This window comes from Geotrypetes seraphini, chromosome 7 (assembly GCF_902459505.1).
Source record: "Geotrypetes seraphini chromosome 7, aGeoSer1.1, whole genome shotgun sequence".
In the NCBI taxonomy this organism is placed as follows: Eukaryota; Metazoa; Chordata; class Amphibia; order Gymnophiona; family Dermophiidae; genus Geotrypetes; species Geotrypetes seraphini.
Window position 1 is genome coordinate 54,506,900 of NC_047090.1, and position 23,487 is coordinate 54,530,386.

Below are 23,487 nucleotides of genomic sequence, written 5' to 3' on the forward strand. Positions count from 1 at the left end.
CTTTTCCAAGCTTCCCGGCAGACTCCGACTCTGCCATGCAAATGTATTGCAACGAGGTCATTAATATTTAAATAAGCACTCCGAGCAGTTCTCTATTATCGCTGGGTTATTCTCTAACCTCCCTGTCCTACATTAGCTGGCAGAATGTTCTGGCAGGTCTGAGCTGTCATGGCTCAGGCATTGACAGAAAATTTGCCCCCTCCCCCCTGGCAGGTGAGATGCTCACTCCTTCTTGCTGCTGCTGTCAAGCAACCCCCCTCCCACACAGCAGCAGGAAGGATGCCCACTCTCTACCGCCGCCGTCAAGCAACCCACCTGACACACACCCTCCCGGCAGCAAGAGGGATGCCCACTTGCCTTTTTAAAAAAATGGCCTTTTTAAAAAGGTGGCCCATTAGATTTTACAGAGAACGTTATAGAATCTTCCCCTGAGTGGCTTCTCAAAAGTATTTTTCTAGAACATAAGAGTTTGCCGCTGCTGGGTCAGACCAGTGGTCCATCGTGCCCAGCAGTCCGCTCCCACGGTGGCCCCCAGGTCAAAGACCAGTGCCCTTAGACCACCCCTACCTGCATACTAATTCTGACAACTGGAAACAAGAAAAAAAAAATTAGCCAGAAGGGAGAAGACAAGAATCGCTATCATTTGGCTGAAAATGTGTGGTTCTGTTCCTTTAAAATATGGCAAAGGTATGCTCTAACTGCTTATATGAAACAGCTTCAAACTGGACAATCACATGGGAGCATATTTGGCCTGTTTTAATTGTAACAGAAGACCAGTAGGGGAAACATTTATGGCTATTAATATTTATTATGTAGATTAAATAAGGATTTCATTTGTTAGATACAGTATGTTTTTTTGTCCTGTCATTATAGGCCAGATGTAATCAGAATTTCCTCCTCATAGACATTAAATAGGGAAAACTTGGTAGCATATCTGACTCGTGTTAAGTCAGCTAGGAGTCCATAAATAGATTCTAAGAATGCCATTTTGCCAGGCTAGCAGTTTTCAAGTAGCTGTTTTCTGGAACTGGCAAAAAAAGTCCTCCTTCACCAAAGGTGTGTCTCTCGAATTTCAGCAATAATCTGACTGGCTCGCTGCAGTGCCTGTACAGAAAAGAACAAAAATGGAAAAACAAAAAAAAAAATCAGATGACAAAAGTAAAACCAAATTAGCAAGTTTCACCTACAGCAGGCCTGCACAATTCAAAAATGATCCGGGCCCGCAATGAAGTCAGAAAATGTAGTGAGGGCCACAGGTAATGGCCATGACTAGAGGAACCCTGAAGTGTGTAGATATTGCCATGATGGAACTTGCACTTAGCTTGTGAGCAGGATTGCAAGTTCCATCAGCATTTGTTGTGAAGTGACTTGCTGAACATTAGAATAAGACCAATCGTTGGACTATTTTGAATCTTTTGAAATTGTTTCATGCACAGCCTTTTGGAGTTTGTGATCAAAGATTTTTTATGAAATAACAATGACTGGAAGGTGAACTCTTTATCTAAGGGAGGTCTTTCAGCCTTCCCTTCAGAGTTTCATATCTCTGAGTATTTTTATAAACATTTGTTTAATCACTCTCCACAGGCTTGTTACTATTATAGGTCAGTTTTGTATTAGATATATCTTCAGCTTTTTCTGACCTTGAGTTTATACTCAGTATCCCTGAACGTATTGCAGCATCCATCTTTGGCATTAACTTAACATTCAATTTTTCTTCACAAAATCTACTTTTCCATGTCTTTCCTTCCTATCTCTCTCTCCTTCCCTCCTCTCCCCCCCAGTAGTCCGACATCTCTCTCTTTCCTTTTCCCCCTTTCTAGTCTGGCATCTCTCGCCTCTCCTTCCCATAATCTGGCCTCTCTCTCTACTACCACTACTATTATTATTTCTGTAGCGCTACCAGACTCCCCTCCTTCCCTTCCATTCCCTGGTCTGTTATCTCTCCCTTCCTTTAGTCATTTTTTCCTCCCTTCCTCCTTTCCACCCCCTGAAGTCTATCTCCCTTCCCTTCCTCCTTTCTGGCCCCCTCCCAGTCCAACATTTCTTTCTCGCTTCCTCCTGCATGTTTCTTCACCGGTCCTCCTTCCCTCCCCTAACCAACATCTCTCTCTCTCCTTGCGCAATCCGCTGCTACGTTGGAAGCGTTCCCTCTGGCATCACAACGTCAGAGAGAAGGCTTCTGGTGCAGATCGTGCGAGAAGCCGCCGTCCGCGGCTTTGAATGGGAAAATGACTGCAGCAAGGGAGCCAGCCAGAAACTAAACACTTGTCAGAGGGAGGCACAGAAGAGAGAGACCTAGAATCTGGTGCAGGCCACAGTGAGAGCCGTATCGGGCTGCATGCAGCCTGTGGGCTGTATGTTGTGCAGGGCTGACCTACAGTATGGTTGATAAAGGGTCAATAGCTTAAATGACAGAACTGATAAATGGGCAAATTACTAGGGAATGATTTTCATATAACTCCATCTAGTTTCTTTGAAGACGGGGTACAGAATTATGATCTTACTCAGGAAAGACTAGGAAACACTTTCCAACTGGAGGTACCGTGTTTCCCTGAAAATAAGCCCTAGCATTATTTTTGGGGTAGGTATTAATATAAGCCCTACCTCCAAAAACAAGCCCTACTCACTGGCAGCAGCGCTTCCTCCCCCGACCCATCTCTTCCTCCCATCCGAACCGCGAGACAGAAATAAATACCTTATAACAAACCGGCAGCAATCTAGACAGGCTGCTTCGCAGCCTTCTTTCGCCCAGCCATTCCTCTGCTGCATTGCTGATGACATCATCAATGATGAGGCAGAGGAACAGCCGGGTGATAGAAGGCTACAAAGCAGCCTGTCTAGATTACTGCTGATGCTGCCATAAGGTATTTATTTTTGTCTCATGGTTCAGATAGGAGGGAAAGATGGTCAGCGGGGGGGGGGGGGGTGCACGATGGCGGTGGGGGGGATAGAAAAATGCTACACAGGGGGAAGGGAGGAAGGAAGGGATAGAAGCTGCAAGGGTTCTGCTGCACAAGGGATGGGAGAGAGGGAGGGATAGAAGCTGCAAGGGTTCTGCTGCACAAGGGATGGGAGGGAGGGATAGAAAGATACAGCACAAGGGGATGGGTGAGAAGGGGGGGGAAAGATTCTGCACATGTGGGGGAGAGAAAGGAAATAGGAAGAATTGGGATGGAGGAGAGGAAGGGAGAGATTATCATTGTACATGAAAAAAATAAGACATCCCCGAAAATAAGACCTAGTGCCTTTTTTGGGCCCAAAATTTATATAAGACAGTGTCTTATTTTGGAGGAAACATAGTATAATTAGGTAAGCACTGGAATAAGCCTAGAAGGAAGTAATGGAAACTCCATCATTGTAAGTTAAGAAACATATGTTTAGGATAGTTTGACAAATTTCTTCAGTGACTTTCAGTGTACAAAATAAAAACATAATACACCCTGATGATGAGGAGGAGAAACTAAATGATCTTTTGAAGACCTTTGCTACAACTTGTGTACTAAAGCAGGTGTTCTTCGAGGACAGCAGGCATAATATATATTCTCACATGTGGGTGACATAATCCACAGAATCCGGTACGGAGACTATCAAGTGCACTGTCACTTTAAATTTCTAGACTGTGCCTTTCTACTAACATCAGCTTATTAACAAATCTAATAAGCCAATTAGGGGAGGTGGGCAAGTTGTAAGAATATATGCCTGCTGTCCTCGCAGAACACCTGCCATAGTTGATTATCTGTGCTTTCTCAAAGGACAAGCAGGCATAATACATGTGGGACTGCAAAGTTGCCCTTTGCAGGAAATTCACAGATCTTCAAACCCATGTGTTCTCCTATGCAGATCATTCAAAAGTTGGCACTAATAATTATCATCACAATCATTGCTCCATATTACAGAACCATGCTGAATACAATATCTTCTGATATTATATTAATAATATCCGGATGCCAGGGAGGCAGACGGAGCTGGCTGCGAGTCTAAATGCAACTCATGTAAATGACTCCAAGATAAGATCTATCAAGTCCGCAGACTTAAAGAAGCACTGAACTGAAGGATCATCCCCGTGCTCAGAAACCAGCACAATATACTGAGAGCCAGCATACATGCCAGGGTCTCCAAATAAGGGATCTGCAAAATGGTCATCATGATCAGTATCTGCAGGAGCAGGGTCTCCCAAATCAGGAACAGGGGCAGACTGCGATGCAGATGTGCTCTGTGAGGCAAGGCCACTAGGAGACAAGCTCGAGGTGCAGCTAGACTGCGCAGGCAAAGCCGGTGTTCATGATAGGCATTCCACAAAAATTTAATGAAATCTGAGAAAGCAATCCCAACTCACCTGCCCACGCTATGCAGCACATGGCGCAAGGGCACTCCTGAGGTTCAAATTTGGCACAATCCAGGCATGAATTCATGTCATCAGTGCCCAAGGACTCCATTCCAACAAGAATTGAGGCAAAAATCTCAGATTTTGATAAGCAGGGATCTTCTGAAAGAAAGATCGCTAAAATCCAAGATGGCCGCTGCTACAGTTTTTGTGCCAAAAATGCTATTTTAAACCCTTAAAGTACAAAAATGGATTTTAGGATGACTAACAGCCTGCACTCAAATTACTACTTGACAGTGGGTGAGAAAAAAGCGGGGACAGCCCCAGGCTCCAAAGATTCTTATGCAGTACCAGAGATTGGCCTGTCAGCTGCAGACTGTAGTTTGCAACTTCTCTCCACAGGCAAAGCCAAATGGGAACATAAGAACATAGAATTGCTGCTGCTGGGTCAGACCAGTGGTCCATCGCGCCCCAGCAGTCCGCTCACGCGGCGGCCCCCCAGGTCAAAGACCTGTGCCCTAACCGAGACCAGCCCTACCTGCGTTCGTTCCGGTTCAGCAGGAACATGTCCAACCTTGTCTTGAATCCCTGGAGTGTGTTTTCCCTTATAACAGACTCCGGGAGAACATTCGTTCTCTACCACTCTCTGGGTGAAGAAGAACTTCCTTACGTTCGTACGGAATCTATCCCCTTTTAACTTCAGAGAGTGCCTTCTCGTTCTCTCTACCTTGGAGAGGGTGGATAACCTGTCTTTTTCCACTAAGTCTATTCCCTTCATTATCTTGAATGTTTCGATCATGTCTCCTCTCAGTCTCCTCTTTTCAAGGGAGAACAGGCCCAGCTTCTCTAATCTCTCACTGTACGGCAACTCCTCCAACCCCTTAACCATTTTAGTCGCTTTTCTCTGGACCCTTTCGAGTAGTACCATGTCCATCTTCATGTATGGCGACCAGTGCGGGATGCAGTATTCCAGGTGAGGGCGTACCATAGCCCGGTACAGCGGCATGATAACCCTCTCCGACCTGTTTGTGATCCCCTTCTTAATCATTCCTAGCATTCTGTTCGCCCTTTTCGCTGCCGCTGCGCATTGTGCAGACAGCTTCATTGACTTGTCGACCAGTACTCCCAAGTCTCTTTCCTGGGGGGTCTCATCTAGTACTGCCCCGGACATTTGTATTCGTGTATGGGATTTTTGATACCGACATGCATTACCATACACTTATCCACGTTAAACCTCATTTGCCATGTCGCTGCCCATTTCTTGAGCGTGGTTATGTCACGTTGCAGATCTTCACAATCCCTCTGTATCTTCACTACTCTGTATAACTTTGTATCGTCTGCAAATTTAATCACCTCACTTGTCGTACCCATTTCCAGATCGTTTATGAATATGTTGGAAGAGCACAGGTCCAATTATTGAGCCCTGCGGCATTCCACTGGTGACGTTCTTCCAGTCCGAGTATTGTCCATTTACCCCCACTCTCTGTTTCCTATCTGCTAGCCAGTTTTTAATCCACGTGAGTATTTCACCCTATATTCTATTCTATGGCTCTCAATTTTTCGAAGTAGTCATTCGTGCAGAACCTTGTCGAACGCCTTCTGAAAATCCAGATATACAATGTTGACCGGGTCACCCTTATCTATCTGCTTTTTTACACCCTCAAAGAAGTGCAGCAAGTTCGTCAAGCAAGATCGTCCTTTGCTGAAGCCGTGTTGACTGGTCCTCATCAGTTTGTGTCCATCAAGGTGATCAATATGCGGTCTTTTATCAGCGCCTCTACACTCCGAGCACTTAAACACCGATACACTTCAAAAAACATTTAAGAAAACAGAGAGCAGAACAAAAATACTCCTTCTGGCGTGCAGAAGGGAAAAACTGCAGGTGGCTTCAGAGCTCCCTGTTAAGTAGAGGAGAATCAGAGAAAAAAATCTGGAGTGGATTCCTTCTGCAGATGGCTCGCAGCCATTGGGAGAGAAGCAGCATGTCTAGAATGACTCACCTATTGCACTGGAATATGAATGTGGTATAAAATATTTATTCTTTATCCTGATCAGTACTTGCCGTTTTCTGTAAAAGTCTGTCTGACATTGACCTTACTTTCCCGCTGTTGGAATTACTGTTGAGCCCCTTCCAGCCCATCCTGATCTGTATTGCCATATATGGACACAAATCATAAAAATCTGTCTTGCATTAGCCTCAGTTCCATGAAAAATATTTTTCTGGTGCTATTCCAAAGTCTACCACTCCACAACCTCTAATACTTCTCTGTCTCTGATCTGTTTGTAGATTGATACTTTTCAAATATTTAGATGTCTATCATATCTATCCTTCCAGAACATCCATTTTCAGATTTTCAAATCTCTTCTCATATGTCTCTTGTTGCTACCTTGATATCATTTTCATCACCTTCCTCTGAATTCTTTGAGTCTTCCTACATCCTAGCAAGATACAACCTTCAGAAATGAACACAAAATTCATTAACACCTTCCTTTTTCTGCCTGCGATTCCTCTCTTCTCCTTCTGGCTATGTCCACCATCTTGTCACACTGTTTCGCAGCCTTATAACAGCTTATAACAGAAACTAATTGGACAACAGTCCCTTGGTCAGACCTCTACTTATTATCCTTCACCCTCAACCTCCACAAGGAAAAGCACACTGTCAAAACTGCCACTTGGAAAAACCTAAGAGGCGGCAAGATTAACACCAACCAATTCTAGAACAAGGCCTCTGAAATGCTAAACATCAACCAGCCTCATAATCTTACTCGATAACTGGAATACAATAGAGAAAACCCTCAACTTCGTTGCACAATTACGTTTCAAAAACAAACAAATCAACAAAGTCCTCCCCATGGGTCACAGATGCCCTAAAAGCAAAAAAAAAAAAAGTCTCGTAGAAGACTAGAAAGACAGTAACAAAAGAGCAAGCTCCCAGAAGCCAAATCATCATGGAGATCAGCTATCAACAAATACAAATTCCATATTGCCAAAGCCCACTACACTCTTGAAATTGAGTGTAATAACTTGACATCAAAAAGCTATTCCGTCTAATGCACACTACATCTCCCCTGGCCCTAGGTCAATCAGACATTGACTCCAAACCTAATACACAGACCTTAGCAGAGTTCTTCCAAAACAAGATTTAAAAAGTACAATCGGAAGTCAAAAAAGCTACTGCCACTGCCTCTATATCTCTCCAACCAAATCATATATCTCTTCTCATATGTCTCTTGTTGCTACCTTGATATCATTTTCATCACCTTCCTCTTGTATAATGAACCTACAATCCTGGGCCCACACTGTGCAAATGAAATTGAATGTGTCCAAAACAAGACTTCTTTGGCTCGGTCCAAAACTAGATCACCCACCTACCTCCATCCCACTATCCTCTGGCTCCTCTCTGCAGCTTGAGTTCTCGAGCAAGGTCTTGGGCATCATCATTGATTCCACATTGTCCTTCAATGACCACCTCCAATCCTTGGTAAAAAAATACTTTTTCAGCCTTCACATGCTGAGGAAAGTTAGATCCTGCTTCCATCAAAAACATTTTACCCTCCTTGTCCAATCCATCATCCTCTCCAGATTGGACTATTGCAACTCTATCTACTTAAGCCTAACTAAGAAAAACCTCCACAGACTCCAACGGATTCAGAATGCCGCGGCCAAGCTCATCTTCGCTAAAAGTAAATTTGACCATGTCTCCCCGCTCCTAGCCAAGCTCCACTGGCTTCCGATAATCGCCAGGGTCCATTATAAATGCGCCTGTTTAACTTTCAAAATCCTATATGGTATCCTCACTCCCTTTATCCCTCTTTCTTGGAATTCCTCAAACCCTAATACCACCAGATCCTCCCACAAATTAAAACTATCCTTCCCCTGCTAAAAGGCATTTCCCACACAGGAAAGCTAGGGACCTCCCTCCACTTCAAAATCACTGAGCTCTGGAACAACCTTACCTCCCCTCTTCGGAACTTGAGCTCTCTCCAAGTTTTCCGCAAACATCTGAAAACCTGGCTTTTCTCAAAAAATGTAAAGTCTCCCCCCAACTTAGGAATCAAGGAAACTCTTATATCTTGGCATCCCAAGTCCTCTAAATTTTCTTCACACTTCTACCTCTAACCCTATGTTGTAGTTCCTTCCTATTTCTCCTACTGTAAACCGCGTCAAGCTCTACGAACGTGGAGATGATGCGGTATACAAACCTAAGGATTAGATTAGATTAGATTAGATATATCTCCAAAATCAAACCCAGCAAACTGAATCTGGAGCACCTTCCAGCCTTTATCTCAAACAACCACTGCTACTCTCCTTAAAAAAAAAACAACTATCCACTTGTAACAATATACTTGACCAATGACCCAATCATCTACTTGCAGAAGCTCCTGACAAATCTCCTAAACCAGAGCTACCCAAGTCCAGTCCTTGAGATCTACTGGCAGGCCAGGTTTTCAGGATATCCACAATGAATATGCATGAGAGAGATTTGCCCGCACTGCCTTCTTGGTGTGCAAATCTCTCTCATGAATGTTCATTGTGGATATCCTGAAAACCTGGCCTGCTAGTAGATCTTGAGGACTGGACTTGGGCAGCCCTGTCCTAAACAATCTTCTTCACCAAGGCCAACTACCATCCCAAAAGGAGCTAATCGCTCTCAAGCCATAGACTTCTCTTAATTCCTCAAATTACAGACCCATAGCTGGAATCCCGATACTAACCAAACTTCTTGAAAAGCACATTAGCAAACAACTCCCACCTACGTTGTCTCCATCCTACTCAATTCAAATTCTGCTCAAATCATAGCACAGAAACCCTGTTATTGATATTAACCACCAAAATCAAGCAATACTTGAGTATTGGTCACCAGGTAATCCTCCTCCAATTTGACATATCTGCTGCCTTCAATTCAGTAGACCATCAACTATTACTAACAAAACTCAATGAAATGGGCATCGTAGGAACTGTCCTGAACTGAACATAAGAAGTTGCCTCCGCTGAGGCAGACCAGAGGTCCATCTTGCCCGGCGGCCCATCAGGCCTATTGCCTGAACAGTGGTCTCTGACTAATTTTATAAATTACCTCTAATCCTATCCCTATAACCTACCTCTACTCCTATCTGTACCCCTCAATCCCTTTGTCCTCCAGGTACCTGTCCAGACCTTCTTTGAAGCCCTGTAGCGTGCTTCTGCTTATCACATCCTCCGGTAGCGCGTTCCATGTATCCACCACCCTCTGGGTGAAAAAGAACTTCCTGGCGTTTGTTCTAAACCTTTCCCCTTTCAATTTCTCTGAGTGCCCCCTTGTACTTGTGGTTCCCCATAATTTGAAAAATCTGTCCCTGTCCACTTTTTCTATGCCCTTCATGATCTTGAAGGTTTCTATCATGTCTCCTTCAAAACAGACACTATTTTGTATACAAAGATGAAGTGTTTTCAAAAAACTGGCAGATGTTCAGAGGCATACCGCAAGGATTGCTTTTATCACCAATCCTCTATAACCTGTTCATGAGCTCGCTGGGCAGTATCAAATTCGACAACAAGGAATGCATATTTTCATACACAGATGACATTCTTCTACTTATCCGGGTCTCTAACGACACAACGCTGATAACATCAAATGGAATAGACAAAATATAGACCTGAGCCGCATCCAATAAACAAACTAAATGTGGACAAAACCGAAATTCTGTGTTTTCATAATGTTGTACACACAGTTCCTAATGCTGTAACTCTAACCTCAGGATCCACGCTGAAGATCAACAATATGTCCAAGGTACTAGGAGTCATTCTTGACTCCACCCTTTCGTATCAATCTCAAGTATCCAATCTAAGGAAGAAAACTTTCTACAATATGAGAAGACTAAGACTCATCAGGCCCTTTTTTCAAGAGTGCCACTTTGCCATACTAGCGTAAATGCTCATACTATCCCAGCTGGACTATTGCAACTGTCTCTACGCGGTTCTAAACTCTACTGTACTGAACTACAGATGATTTAAAATATGGCATCTCACCCTACAATAAGAACTTACACTGCCTGCCTGTCAAAACTCACATCACCTTCAACCTATCATGCATAATGTTTCAAATCCTATATGCAAAAACTGCGGAACCACTCAAACTTATTTGTCAACTCCTGGTCTACGTCAACCAGAAAACTGAAATCGCTTCAACTGCTACTCCCGTTTCCCAAAGGGGTTAAATGCAAATGTGTATTTGACTCGCTTTTCACATATCTCGGCACCAAGACCTGGAATAACTTACCAACTGACATGGAAACATTCTATAACAGATTCCCCCCCAAATTAAAAACACTCTTCTTTGAAAGCATACACACCGTACAACTAACTCAGAATAATTAATAACACTAAATCTCACCCTCTATAAATATTATACCAGTACAATAAAGAACTTCCATTCTCTTCTCACATTCTGACCTCCTCAAACTACTATAACATAGTATATTTATTCTGTAACTCAAAACATTGTAAGTCGTGACTCAGAAATACCAGATTAGATTAGATTAATATTCTTAGACACTATCACCCCAAAGGTCCCACTCCTGGTCTGTGAATTTCAGCCTCTCAGTCCTTAGCACATAAAAACTCCTTTGAATTTTTACTCCCCAATGGAATCACTCTGCATTTGTTTGCATTAAATTTTAACTGTAAACTTTGTCTTATAGGTGTGGGGGAGGAGGGAGCACGGTAGTTGGCATTTTCTGGGTCATGTGCAGTTTTCAGGGTGGAGGGGCAGTTTGAGAACTGGTATGGCAGTTTTGGGGGGTATTTTTGGATGTGAGGGCAGTTTCTCGGATGGGTAGCAATTTGCGGGATGATGAAGCATTTAGTGTAGGGGAGGTAGTGTTTTTTAGTAAAACAATATACAAACATAGATTAGGAAAAACAATTTCACATACATATCTAATTACAAAATCTAATGCCATGAGCCAGAAAAGTACATACCTGCAACATATCAGCAGCCTCCTTCCTGCGCTGTGCCATGTCTTCTGATTCTGTTAAAAGGTCTTCCAGCAACATTGATTTGTAGAGTTGTCCAACTAGCTCACTCTGCAGTGTGTCTTTCACATGATTCACCAAGAAATGCATCACTGCCTTTGGAACACTGAAAAGACACATTACATATCATTCACTCCTGGATTTAGTTTAAGAATGTTTTATACTGCCTTACATAGAAAATGAAGAATGTAAATTAAAGAGCTAAGGCCAGTACTGGACAGACTTGCACGGTCCGTGTCCCATATGTGATGACTTGGTATAGGATGGGTTGGGGAAGAAATCAATGGGAATTTAATTAACTTGCAACATGAGGATGTTACTGGCTAGACTTTATGGTAAACATCCTGCAAACAAGATGGTTGGATAAGCTGGAGTGAGCTTGGATAGCAACGTCAGCATTTGGAACCTAGAATAATGGTGGACTTTACAGTCTATGACCCAGAAATATCAAAGAAGAAACAAGTTAATTTAATCATGTATTTTCAATAGGTATAACTAATGGGCAGGCTGGATGGACCGTTCAGGTCTTTATCTGCCATCATTTACTATGTTACATACAGTGCTGGCCAAATTATTATTGATTTTGGCAATGTTGAGAGCTTGCTGTGCAGTAAAATTTTTGTAAACTAAACTGCTGTGTTTGGCTTATGCTTACAGCATGGAATGTCTGTGCTGGGGAGCAGGTAAAGGATGCTACCTTAGAATGACAGTTGAGATGGTTCATAGACATAATTGCGGAAGACAAAGGCGTGCGCCGACAACTGAGCGCAAGACGGAGGCGCGCGCTGAAGAAAATTACTGTTTTTAGGGGCTCCGACGGGGTTTTTTGTTGGGGAGCCCCCCACTTTACTTAATACAGATCGCGGCGGCGTTGTGGGGGGTTTAGGGGTTTGTAACCCCCCACATTTTACTGGAAACTTAACTTTTTCCCTAAAAACAGGGAAAAAGTGAAGTTTTCAGTAAAATGTGGGGGGTTACAACCCCCCAAACCCCCCACAACGCCCCCACAACGCAGCGCGATCTGTATTAAGTAAAGTGGGGGGGTTCCCCCCACGCCCCCCCCGTCGGAGCCCCTAAAAACAGTAATTTTCTTCGGCGCGCGCCTCTGCACTGCGCTCAATTGTCTGCGCGCGCCTTTGTCCCGGCGCGCTTTTGACCTGACACCGTTGAGATAGAAGACTACTGTATCTTTTCATTGGTTGGCAGGCTAGCTCAATTACATTTAAGCACAGATAGACAACAGCAGCAAATTATTACAGTATATACTGTAGGATGAAACATCTAATTTTTGGACGTTCTTAGTATGTATTAAATACAAGATATTTTAACAAACCTTTTCTAGTCTTTAGCAAGTATTATATAATAATAATTCTTGAACATGTAACGGGTAAGAATTGTGATATCAGTCCAAACAAAAGTCAGATTCATGTTCTTTTTGAGGAAACAACCTTAACACAGAAGGAAATTGCTAGGAAGCTGAATATCTCACCACAGTTTATGAATGTCTGTCAAAAAACTGGGCAAGAAGTGAAACTTTGTTGCCAAGAAGAATATCTACCTGTGGCTGAAATCCCTTGTCCAGTGCCAGTGATGACCAAATATTGATCAACATATGTCTATGGAATTGGAAAGTGAGATTGCGGTAGAAGTGGAGAGAACTTGCAGTTGCAGCAAGTGAGCAAACTGTTTATTGTTGACTTTGTAGAGCAGATTTGAAGGCATGTTGTCCTAGAATGCACCAGGAAGAGAAGGCCCACCATTTTGAAGAGGTTAGTCTGCTGGCTGGAGGAGTAGGGATCCCCCCGGCCGGCCTTTGTTGAAAAGAATAAGAAGAAATGTCAAATGAGCATGAGACTCTGGCGAGTGAGTTAAGAGAAGATAGGGGGGAAACAGAAACCAGAGCCTGGGACCAACACGACTTGAAAAATAAAATGACCAGACAAAAGGTAGAAAAAATTTCATTTTCTATTTTGTAATTAGAAAATATGAGAACTGAAATTTTTATTTTGCCAGTGCTGGTGTTAGACATGCCCAGGGAATAAATCTAGGAGGGGACCCCATAGTCCACTACTACCCCATGCCATCTTCAGCTTCCAGCTTTCTCTAGCCAGGGGGCAGTTGCCCTAATTGCACTCCTTCTCCTAACACCATCCCTGGCATGTGTGATCTTTATTGTTTGCACAGTATAGGAGGAAATGGATCTATTTCTTTGTATTACATGGAAGGATGGCTTCTTGGGATTTTGGTTTTTATCATTTTTGGTCAGCTATTATGTATTTGTCATTTGTGTTCTGTGTGTGTGTGACCGAGGTATTCTGTTAGGATGAATTTTCTATGTAGTATTCAGTATTGTGAAGGGAGATGGGTTTTGTTGATCCTCTTTCTGTATCTGTGATTGATAAGATGACAGTTGTACAGAATATTGTTTCTTTTTATACTTTAGTAAATGATTTCAATATAAAATCATAACTATTCAAGGCTTATGTGGATGGGATAAGACACAGTTTGCGGGGATGGGTCAGGGGTGGGGATACAATTTTATCCCCATGTCATTCTCTAGTCGGGATCTGAACTCCGTATGAGCCCTCTCCATTTTAAACAGGGGAGACAGTTGTGAGGAAAAGCAGATGCGAAGCAGACTATGCAAAAATTTCACAGGCTTTCTCCCCATCTGTCCTCAGGATAGCTCAGGATCCACAGGATCTAGGATCTCCTATTTCTGTTCTCATAGCTCTCCATTTTGTCCAGTATATCTTCCAGTTGTTAGAAAAGTCTGGTTCTCTCTTGTTCCACCACTGCTTGGTCCTTTTTCACGTATGTTACTTGGCTCTCTGAGGCATTCAATCAGGCCACCAAAACCTCCATCTTTTCCTTTAGCTGTACTACCACAACGTCCATGATCTCAGACGTCATAGCTCCAAGTTCTTTCAAGACTGTGGCAGGTCTGGCTCTCAAATCAGTTTTATCTATCTTCACAGAATTGTCATCATCCAGTTCCGGAGAGCCTCCTGAGCTGGGATCATCTTCTGCCTTAGACATGGGGAACAAACTTGCCATATAATCTCTAACTGTGGCTGGCATTTTCCTTTTAAAATCTTCAGTATAGTGGCTGTATCTCCCATTCCAAACACAGTCTGAGCTGCAGCACCCCAATCTGGTTTGTTCGTCTGGGGACACTGGGTTTTTACCAATCCAAGGGGGGAATCACTGCAGAGCTTCCTCAGATACTATTCTCCTCCATGAGCGCCAAACCAGAGAATTCCTTCCACACAATATTAAAAGGTTAATGAGGTGATGGTGGAAGAAAAAGTGTAGGATTAGAAGACAGGAAGATTGCTGTTAAATATAGAAAAAAAGACGTACAAAGGTGTGAAGAGGAGGGGACAAAAATAGGAACTTAATTTAAAAATACAAGGGATAATCATGTGGAAAGAGTATAGCATTAAAAACAAATTTTAAATGACGGTCATACTTTAAACAAGGTAAAGTGAGGTACTTGGGCAGAACAGATGTACCTTAAGGTCTTTATTTGCAATAGTTTACTATATTACTGTTTTATTATGAAATTTAAGACAGAACATTCCTATCATAATAAATTCACAACCTGCCTACTGGATGACATGTGTCAACCTGTGTAATAAAAACCAGCATCTAACCTACCTGTACTTTCTCTATCATTTACTGAGTTTCTACCCCCTTTTTTCCCTCCTTCCTCTCTTCCCCTCTCTTTACCCCTTACTACTATTAAACAAAACTTTACGATGTAAACCGCATTAATATGCTATCAACATTGCGGTATATCAAACCTAAATTGAACTTATGTACCAACCTGTCCTGAATATTCTTCCTGACGATGAGGAAATAAGACTTAATTAGTCGCTCAATCACCTCACAGTCTCGCTGTTCACGGGCAGACAGTTTGCGTGCAACAGGTACAGGCTGCATGAAATAAGATGTTTTAAAATGATCAATACAGTATTGTTATTATAAGCAGGGCTGGACAAACATTTTTAACATTTAGATGCTAGATGTTTACCTTCTTTTGTAATTAGATTATATTTATTTTCTATATTTTGTTTCTTTTGTTTTTATGTTTTCTTTCCTCTCTTTGCTCTTTCCACCTTTACCCTTCCCTACTTCCTCTTCCCTTACTGGTGTCCTTTCGAGGATGCAGCATAGTAGCAATGGCTGCTTTAGGTCGTGAGCACTAGGTACTGAATTTTAAGTGCCTAAGATTTTTTTGGCAAAAGATTTTGAAGGAGAACTAAGAGTTTAAAGACACAGATAACATAGAAACCGCTAGTATGTCAAACACTGATTTTGGGAAGTCATCCAATAGGCCCAATTTTCAGGATCATTAAGTTATCCAATCAACTGGGCAATTCTAAAATACCTACTACTACTACTATTTATTATTTCTATAGTGCTGAAAGGTGTATGCAGCGCTGTACATTTTAACATACATTACAGTGTTCTCCCCAGAAATGTTTTCCAGCCGGGTGGCATGAAAAAGTAGCCGGGCAGGACAGGGAAATTTGGTGGTTAGAATAGGGTCATTAAATCCAGTGGCGTACCTAGTATACATGACAGCCAGTGTTGATCATTTTTTAACAACCCCCTCTTCTATATTAAAAAGTTATTTTTAGTAATAATCCATGAGCCACACAAAGGTGCACCTAGGAAAAGGCATCATCTTAAACACTGAAGTGAGCACTAGAGCAGTGTTCTTCAACCTTTTTACACCCGTGGACCGGCAGAAATAAAAGAATTATTTTGTGGACCGGCAAATTAACAGGACTAAAATTTAAAAAACCCATTTACGCTCCATTTCCGTGAGCTCGGTCCCCGCAAACCATCTGATCCCATCTGCACAAGCCGCAATTATGATTTTATATTGAACGTATTTATTAAAGTATAAAAAGAAACAATATTCTGAACAATTGTGATTTTATAAATACAAATATACAGAGCACGGACCAACAAAACCCCTGTCTCCCCTCCCCTTCACATATATCCCCTCTACTATCAAGAAAACTGAACAAGCCAAGTTCATAGAAATATCATGCTAACAGAATACTGCAGTCCCCAGTTATGTCTCTAGCAGGATATATATTTCAAATCTGATATATTCTAATCACAAAATAGAAATTTATGTGAATTTGTACCGATTAGAAGGCTTTGTTGATTGCAGTGCAGTGCTGGGCAGAATTTCCCTTGCCTTCCTTCTGATCTAGAAAATACTCTTCTTCTTGATTGAAACTCTCTACCACATGCCAAAGATGTGATATACTGTATATGTATATTTATTTTTGTAACACGTGTATTTATTTTATTTTGTTTCTCACTGTAAGATTTGTGGGGAAGTTGCACATTTAATAAAATAGAAATAAAATTATTTGTTTCTACCTTTTGTTGTCTCTGGTTTCTGCTTTCATCTTCTTTTCACTCTCTTCCTTCCAGCATCTGCCCTCTCTGTCTCTTCAATCTAGCATCTGCCCCTTCCATCTACTGTCTGACTTCTCCCCCTTCCATATGGTATTTGTCTTCTTTCATTGCCCCTCTCTCCTTTTTACACGATTCACTCCAGCTTCACTGCTCTCTTCATTTTTATCTCTCCTACACCAGATCTAGCATCTTTGTCCCTCTCAATTTCTCTGCTGACCCTCCCTTCCCATCTCATTCCTATCTCTCCCCTTCCCCTCCTCTAATCTCCCTGCAAGCTGTTTCGTTCCTTTTTTCTTCTCCCTTCCCTCCTCCCCCTGTCCAGCAGTAACTCTCTTCCTTTTCCTTTCCCTCCTCCCCTCCCAGCAGCATCTCTCCTTCTCCCTCCCTCCAGGTCCAGTAGCATCTGTCCCTTTTCCCCCCTTGCCCAGCAGCTTCCCAGACTCCTTTCCCTCCTCCCCTCCCAGCAGCATCTCCCCTTCTCCCTCTCCAGGTCCAGTAGCAGCTGTCCCTTTTTTCCCCCTTACCCAGCAGCTTCCCAGACTCCTTTCCCTCCCCCCTCCCAGCAGCATCTCTCCTTCTCCCTCTCCAGGTCCAGTAGCAGCTGTCCCTTTTTCCCCCTTACCCAGCAGCTTCCCAGACTCCTTTCCCTCCCCCCTCCCAGCAGCATCTCTCCTTCTCCCTCTCCAGGTCCAGTAGCAGCTGTCCCTTTTCCCCCCTTACCCAGCAGCTTCCCAGACTCCTTTCCCTCCCCCCTCCCAGCAGCATCTCTCCTTCTCCCTCTCCAGGTCCAGTAGCAGATGTCCCTTTTTTTTTTTTCACCATGCCCAGCAGCTTTCTCCCCTCCCAGCAACTCTCCTTACTTGCCAGCGCTGCGATTCAGTAAGGCAGCCTCGGGTCCTTTGTTGGGTCGCACCGCCTCTGAGGAAAGCAGAAGTTGCATCATCAGAGGCGGCCCGACTCAGCAAAAGCTCCAAGGCTTCCTTCCTGAATCGCTGCACTTGTAAGGAGAGCCGCTGGGAGGGAAGAAAGCACAGTCGGAGGCTCCCCATTCTATCTCCAGCCCTGCGCTCCTCGATCTTGCCGGTCCTGCGCGGACCAGCAGGAAATTGAAGAAGTTAATCTCGCCGGTCCTGTGCGGCGAGATAAATAAATAAATAAACTGTATATCCTGTGCCCTTTCTCTCTTTGTACATGATTCATTTCAGCTTCATCCCCTCTCATTTTTCTGTCTCTACCCCCTCCCTCTGGCATCTCTCTCTTCTCCTTTCCTTCCTTCCTTCCCACTCCATCCCATGGTCTGGCATCTCTATCTTCTTCCCTCCCCCCATGCCTTGGCATCTCTCTCCTCCTCCACCTCCATTATCTAACATCTCCTCTCCTTCCTTCCTTCCTTTCCCCTGGTGTTGCATCTGTCTTCATTCCCTCCCCCCCATGCCCTGACATCTCTCCCGCCATAGTCTAGTATCGCCTTTTCTTTCCCTCCCTCCCTCCCATGGTCTTGGCATCTCTGTTTCCTCTCCTCTCCCTTTCTGGTCTTCCTTCTCCCTCTTTCCCCCCAACTGGGTGCAGCAGCAGCATTTCTCTTCCCCCTTCCCCTCTCACTCTCCCCTACTCCATTGCTCTTCCCCCTTCCCCATCCACTCTCTTCCTCCACTGCTCTCCCCTCAGTCCTGCTGCAGCTTTCCCTCTTCCATTTTAAGTCCAGCAGCACTCTCCTGTGTTCCCAATACAGCAGCACCTCTCCCTCTCACCTCCCTCCACCACTCAGCTCCAACAGCACCTCTCCCTCCCCTACACTCTACTTCCGTTTCTCCCACTGACTAGCTGCAGCACCTCTCCTTTCCACCCCCAGGGCCAGCAGCACCTCTCCTCTCTGACTAGCAGGGCTCCTCTCCATTCCCTTTCCCTCCCCTCTGACTAGAATCACCCACTCACCTCCCAGGTCTAGCAGCACTACTACTTCCTCTCCTCCCCCCCCCCTTTCCCCTGACTAGCAGCAGCACCCCTCCCTCTTATCTCCCAGGTCCATCGGCACCACTTCCCCCTGGGGATCAGGAAGACGGGCTTGTGGAGGTAGAAAATTTATTTGGGGAAACGCAGTGCCGGTATGCTTCCCGCTTTCCTGCTGCTGCTGGTCATTTTCTATTCTCTATACCCTAAACTAGCAGCAGCACTGCTCTCTCCTTATTGTAACTTGCTTGACTGCTGCCATAGCTTTAGCGAGTCAATTCCCTCCAGCAGCCTCAGGGCCTCTGCTAGGCCATTCTGCCTCCAAGGAAGAAGAAAGTTGCATCATCGGAGGTGGGGCAGCCTAGCAAAATCCCCAAGGCTGCAGAAGGGAATCGATTCGATAACACTACTGCAGCTGTCAAGCAAATTACAATAAGGAGAGAGCAGTGATGCTGCTAGTCCAGGGTATAGAGAATAGAAAATGACAGCGGCAGAAGGAAGGTGGGAAGCATGCTGGCGCTGCATTTCCCCAAATAAATTTTCTACCTCCCCAGGCCTGTCTTCCTGATCGGGAATGGGAGCCACCAATCACATACATACACAAAATACATATTGCAGGCTAGTGTTACGGGGAAAAATTGCCTAGTTTTTTGTTTTTTTTTTCTTTTTTTACTTTTAAATTCAATACACAAGCAAAAAAAAAAAAAAGTCAGGCTGCCTCTGGAGTCGAACACAGAACTTCCAGCGGCTCTTCAGGCTGTACCAAGTCAGGCCGGGGAATCCCCAAGCCAGTGAGAGGGGTTTTAAAAAATGTTTGAGTAGCAGCAGCGGCAGCAGAAGGATTTGCGACCACGATGACAACTGGGCACCCAGTTAAAAAGCGCTAGGGCGAACACTGCATTAGACAGTCCCTGCTCAGAAGAGCTTATAATCTAATTTAGACAGGACATTTCAGGGTAGGGGAGGTTATAGTGGGTATAGGTATCTGACAGCAGTGAGGAAGAGTTGAAAGCAGTTTCAAAAAAGTGGGCCTTTAGCTTGGATTTGAACACTACCACTTCTTCCTTATAGAGACAGTCAATCATTCCTCTTCTCAAGAAGGGTCCAGGCTAAGAGTGAGACTTAATTCTAGGAGAGGCGTTGAAAGTACTATATGATATAAATCATAAATTTTTTCTACAATATGAATACTAAATAATTCTGTATCACAAGTGTTAGTTAGTTATTTATTCTTACTCCCTAGCATTCATAATTCAAAAATATATTTAGATGTTGGGAGCCAGATTCTCAAAACTTGCTGGCAAATTCCGACGAGTTGATGTAGTGTTTGTAATGAGAGCGACTTATTTTACGGGGCATTCTCAGCATAACATGCAAAATATATGCATGCTATTTGTACGGAGAATTGCCAATTAAGAGAGGGGGGAATCTGGGCTTGGAGGATGAGATGTACGGTGTCTGCATCTATGAGACAAACATGGTTTTTCCTTGTTACATAGAGCATTTTGGACCCCTGTTCGATTACAGAAATTAGATAGTTCCAAGTCTAATGGATGCTGGCACTGTCATCTTGAAGATGGGACATTGGATCATCTATTGTACTATTGTTCCTTGATACTTAAATTTTGAAGATCCATCTGGGATCAAGTGAACAAAATATTGGAAAATCCAGTGGCATTGATGTACAATACCATCCTATTTGGTACGGTAATGAGAGCTAAAAGCCAAATATCTGCTCAGAATAACAAACTTCTCTTTATAATGATAGGGGTTGCCATACAACTTATTTTGAGGAACTGGAAAAACTGGGATTGGTTAAATTATACTTTTTGGTGGGAATCTCTATGTTACACTTTTAAAATAGAACGTATGATGGCCATACAACAGGAACATTATAGGAAGTTTATGGATATTTGGGAGCCATTGACAAAATTCTGTAAGGAGTGATTGTTGATTTTGCCCTTTGATAATACACGTCCAGGGTGGGTGGATAGAATTTTTTAAAAAATTTTTGAGTGCAAATTTTTGGGATAAGTAGAAGGGGGGATGATATATGTATTTGTCATAGAATATAATTCTGATTGAATTTAAGTGCTGTTAAAGTGTAAATGAATGTATAATATATTGCACTTATTTTTGGCTTTAAAATGAATAAAGATTTACAAAACAAATGGTCATTTCATATAATTATAATATTTGGCTCAAATGTGCCTTACAACTGTTTTTCTTAAGTCAAATTCTTCATTTTTTCTCTCTCCTTTTCATCACAAACCCAATTAATCAACCCTCAAGTGGTCAAATAGGAGGATGGTATATCATACAATGTCGACAGTTTTCAGTGCATAAGACCTCACATAACATACGTTATCCCAAGTCCACATTCTGTCCAATTTTCAATGAATAATCATCTATACCAATTGCTCCATCCCTTCCTTTATCTTTTAACATTTTTTTTTTATTTTTTTTATTTATATTTTTGAATACTTTACAATATCCAAGAGTTCAAAAGAAAAAAGGATATCACATAAAATAAAGTAATACATAATCAAATCATACATACAAAGTTCCTTTCAAGCCCACATTAATGAGGAGTATATCTTGCTATTTCTAATAAAATAAAGTTCAGGAAATATAAAGAATGGTAATTCTTGGTTCATAATTATGAACCCTAAATCATTCCTTAATCTAGGATACTGTTATATTAGTTCTCCTCATATTTCTCAGTAAGGTGAAACAAATCTCATTTCTATTTCTTTTCTCTTGCAATTAAGAATTGTTGTAATTGTATTGGATCCCAAAAAGAATATTCAAAATCTAATAGTTTGATCATACATTTACAGGGAAATTTCAGTTAAAAGGATGCATCCAGTGCCAATACTCTATCCTTCAATTTCAAAAATTCTTTCCTCCTCAACTGTGTGGTTCTGGATACATCCGGAAAGATCCTGACCAAATCCCCGCAAAATTTTGTTAACCTATTCTTAAAATAAAGTCTCATTATCAACATTTTATCCATCTCGCTCATGCATGTTATTACCAGGGTGGACCGAGTCTGAATCACATCCTGTGTGTCTTCTAGAAAATCAGTCAAATTTACCTCTGGTGTGGTCAGATGGTCCCCCTGGGCAGATTCAAGTTTTTTGAAAGGAATATAGTAATAATTATTTATTGGAAAATTCTCTGCATTGGCCAATCCCAGTACTTCTTTAAAGAATTTCCTTAATAAAATCTCAGGTGACAACAAGTGGAAAATTGACCAAGCGTAGATTTTTCACTCTATTCATATTTTCCATAGATTCAATTTTAGAATGTATTACAGTTGAATCTTTAACAGCTGATACAGAGACAGCTTGCAAATTATTACATTGATTTTCCACCACATTTAGTCGTTTATCCAAACAACCTAGGTTAGCATCCACATTTTCTAATTTAGAAGAAACTGACTGGGAATAATCTCCCATTTGCTTCATCGTTGTCCTGAGAAACCCTTCAACCCTGGATATACCTAACCATAAGTCTTTTGAGGTAATATCTTGTGTTTCTTCTGTTCGTGTGCTTTCATCCACTCCACCAGAAAATATCAAAGGTTTAGGTATTTCGGCATATATTAATTTACTTGAATGGATGGATGAAATCACTTGAGCATCAGATGTAGCGGGGGTTATATTCCCACTATCACTGGGTACCGGATGAAGGGGAGGAGTACGATTGAGAGGACTCATTGAGGCTCCTGACAAAGAGGAATCTGCATCTGGTGGTATCACTGGTGGATTATCCGAAAATAATAATAAATGTCTGTCCACTGGACCTGATACCACTGGTGTAGAGCTTTTAGGTTTTATCTTTCTTTTACCCATATTCTTAAAGTCATATAAAAGTATATAGAAAGATTTTATAAATTACCAGACCAGCTTCCAGCTCCCGGGCTCCTTGTGGCTCCCAAAGGGCCTGGCGTGCCCCTTAGGGCACGGCCCTTCAGCCACGCCCTGCGGCCGCACGGCTGCGGCCGCAACCGCGGCTTGATTTTAAGGCTGTGGAGACGAACCCGGTGATATCAAGGGGTCCGTCTCTGTAAGTGCCTGCACGGCTGGTAGGAAAAAGCAGCAAACCGCTGCTGCGGGTGAGCAGGAAGCAAACGATCCTCTCAGGCTGTATCCTCAGTGGCAAGTCTCCCGAGTTCAGCCACGGCGGCGGCTTGATTTTAAGGCTGTGGAGACGGACCCGGTGATATCAAGGGGTCCGTCTCTGTATGTGCCTGCACGGCTGGTAGGAAAAAGCAGCAAACCGCTGCTGCAGGTGAGCAGGAAGCAGACGATCCTCTCAGGCTGTATCCTCAGTGGCAAGTCTCCCAAGTTCAGCCGCGGCGGCGTCACCGGGTCCGTCTCCACAGCCTTAACATGTTTTTATTGGTTTGTATCTCTTGCATAACAGCCATTGAGATGTTTTTACTAATGTATGTCTCTCATTCAGTAGTATTCAATTTCATTTGTAAAACTACTCCATCAATATGAATGCTATCATTTTTTCTTCCTTACTGAATAACTTTGTTATCTCAAATCAGCAACGCTTAGCTTATATAGCGACTTGCTAGTCCAACGCTGGTCTCAAGGCTTAAACTACCCAACGCTCCATTTTTACTCGAGCGTTTCAGTCACATTACCTTCATTGGGGAAAGTAATTGTTGCTGTGTTAAGACATTGTATTCTATCACACATGCGGCATTTTTCCTACCATTGTTATCTGGTGATTTCAT

At 42.8% G+C, this 23,487-nt stretch overlaps 1 protein-coding gene across 1 annotated transcript in view; it reads right to left on the reverse strand.

The window, feature by feature from the left end:
* Positions 1-760: 760 nt before the first annotated feature.
* The window catches only part of DNM1L (dynamin 1 like), a 245,696-nt gene continuing 222,969 nt past the window's right edge, over positions 761-23,487 (reverse strand). The window contains exons 16-18 of the mRNA XM_033953060.1: positions 15,169-15,278; positions 11,286-11,445; positions 761-1,104 (exon numbers count right to left, since the gene is read on the reverse strand). Coding sequence (XP_033808951.1) covers positions 1,048-1,104; positions 11,286-11,445; positions 15,169-15,278 — 327 coding nt within the window. The 3' untranslated portion in view covers positions 761-1,047. The remainder of the gene's footprint in view (positions 1,105-11,285; positions 11,446-15,168; positions 15,279-23,487) is intronic.